This window comes from Lycium ferocissimum, chromosome 7, assembly GCF_029784015.1.
Source record: "Lycium ferocissimum isolate CSIRO_LF1 chromosome 7, AGI_CSIRO_Lferr_CH_V1, whole genome shotgun sequence".
NCBI lineage: Eukaryota > Viridiplantae > Streptophyta > Magnoliopsida > Solanales > Solanaceae > Lycium > Lycium ferocissimum.
In genome coordinates, this window is record NC_081348.1 from 31,626,894 (window position 1) to 31,629,260 (window position 2,367).

The window sequence follows — 2,367 nt, forward strand, 5'->3', positions numbered from 1 at the left end:
GTAAAACTTATGTGCTTAGCAAATGGAATAGTACAAAAGTAAATATTATACACTGTTGCAATAAGGTGCTGACCACCGTATCGCTGCCTCAAAACTGAACAAGGCTTTCTTTTCTTTATATTGGAATCTAAAAACAAAAAGGTTGTAAAAGTTTACCCTAGTTTTTGAATAAATAACTACACTAATAGTGTAAAAATCGTCCACACTAAGTAAAAATCGTCCACACTATGAGTGTATATAATTCAAATCCTAAAAGAAATCAGAGCGAGCCCTGATTTAGTAGGGCGTTGGTATGGTCTTGTATCATTTTCCAAGCTATGTCAACATGCCTATAATCTGTAAGAGAAGCACCAATGGCAAATCGAATAATATAAGTGCCTCCAACAACTCCATGAGTCAAATAGAGTTGACTAGATGAATTAATAGATTCCACCAACTTAGTGTTAAACTTGTTCACTTCTTCCTCATGATCAAATTTGGTTGAAATTACTGATGGGGAAATCCTAAAACACACCATAGCAAATTTTCAAGGCACAAAGATTTCAAACCTTGTGTCCATAGCTATAAGCCCTTCAAAATGCTTGGCCATGTTCACATGACTTCTTATCAAGTTTCTGAGATTAGTTACCCCATAACTTCTCAAAACTAACCATAGCTTCAGTGCTCTAAATCTCCTGCTCAATGCGATTTGCCAGTCCTTATAATCAATCACTTGATTTAACTCTGTGGCCTTGTTTCTTAAGCACTCAGGATTAGTCGATAAAGCTTTTGTAAGTGCACTTGGATCCTTAACCCAAAGGCAGCAACAATCCAACGTGGAAAAGAACCATTTGTGTGCATTGAGACTGAAAGAATTTGCATTTTCAACACCATCAAGAAAGCGCTGAAACTCAGGGCAAATACAAGCACTTCCTGCATAGGCTGCATCCACATGTACCCAAATGCCAAATTCCTTAGCAATTTCACAGAGAGCACGCAATGGATCAACAGAAGTTGTTGAAGTTGTCCCAATGGTCACGCACAAGAATAAGGGAACCTTCCCTTCTTTAATGTCATTCAAGATTGCTAAACGTAGCGATTTTGGGTACAAGGTAAACTCATCAACCTTTGTTGTTGGGATAACTCGAAAATTCTCGGGGTCTATCCCAGCTATGTGGGCAGCTTTCTTGAGAGAAAAATGTGTCTGATCAGATGCATAAACCACCAATTTGCCAAAATTCTCTCTACCAAATTTCCTCAGCATTTGGTCTCTAGCTGCCACTATAGTGCACAACATGGCTTCACAAGTTGTACCTTGTAGTACACCTCCACCACCACCAGAGAATAGGAAATGATTGGGAAGATTTAGCATTTTCCCAAACCAATCCATCACAATGCTCTCAAGTTCAGTGGCAGCAGGGGATGATATCCAATTGAACCCTACAACATTAAATCCAACGCTTAACATTTCACCTAGGAATCCAGCAGTACTTCCCGAAGAAGGAAAATAAGCAAAAAAATTAGGACTTTGCCAATGAGTTATCCCTGGAATAATATCCCTTTTGACATCTTGAAGAATTTTTTCGAGTGGCTCGGGGTCACTAGGGGCAGAATTTGGTACAAGTTTTTGGAGATAGCCTGGATTGACTTGGCTACAAACTGGATATTGTTCAATGTTTTGGTAGTAATCAGCAAGGAAATTCACAATCCTGTGACCTTGCCTTCTAAATTCTTCAGGATCCAAAGGGTTTATGTTGTTGAAAATTTGGTCATCAAGTTCATGGTTGATGTTGAGGGTACCCATTGTTTCAATTTGTGTGTGTTGTCCTCCCAGAAAAAGTAATGGTTGGTTTTATAGACGTAAAGAACTAAATTATTTTGCCATAAATGTTCTTGCAGCTTGAGATTATTTTTGCGGCCTATAGTTGGCCATGTATCTATCTCTTGAAGAAGTTGGTTTTAAGTATGTGCCAATGGAGCCCGCAGTTTAATGGTCACCCACTAACTAATTAGTTCACTTCTAATTATGATGTGTTTGAATGTTCAGCTTTCAATTTCTCTCGAGGATATGTAATAACCCCATCGAGATGCAAATCTTTTTGAGTTGTGTGGAATCAATAATCCTAAATTGTTATACTGTAACAAAGATGATTACCTTTGAGGATCAATAATAAAGAAGTGCCTGTCGATCGGTACTAGTTGTGACTTGTGACAGATATAACCAATAACATTAATTTAAACTACGGGTTCTATCTCTTCTTCAACTTATTTGGCTTGCAGGGAAATTAATAAATGGGGCAGAATTTTGAGATGACGGATCAAGTTAACATATTTATTACAGAAGAAAAATAAATTAATAATCGTAATAAAAAAAATACTTCTAAGAAT

General features: G+C 37.4%; 1 protein-coding gene across 1 annotated transcript; it reads right to left on the reverse strand.

The window, feature by feature from the left end:
* LOC132064385 (phenylacetaldehyde synthase-like) lies at positions 1 to 2,007 on the reverse strand. Its single transcript, XM_059457341.1, is given in 1 exon segment — positions 1 to 2,007. A coding segment is annotated over 1 exon segment (1,524 nt). The 5' UTR covers positions 1,784 to 2,007; the 3' UTR covers positions 1 to 259.
* Between the last annotated feature and the right edge of the window lie 360 nt (positions 2,008 to 2,367).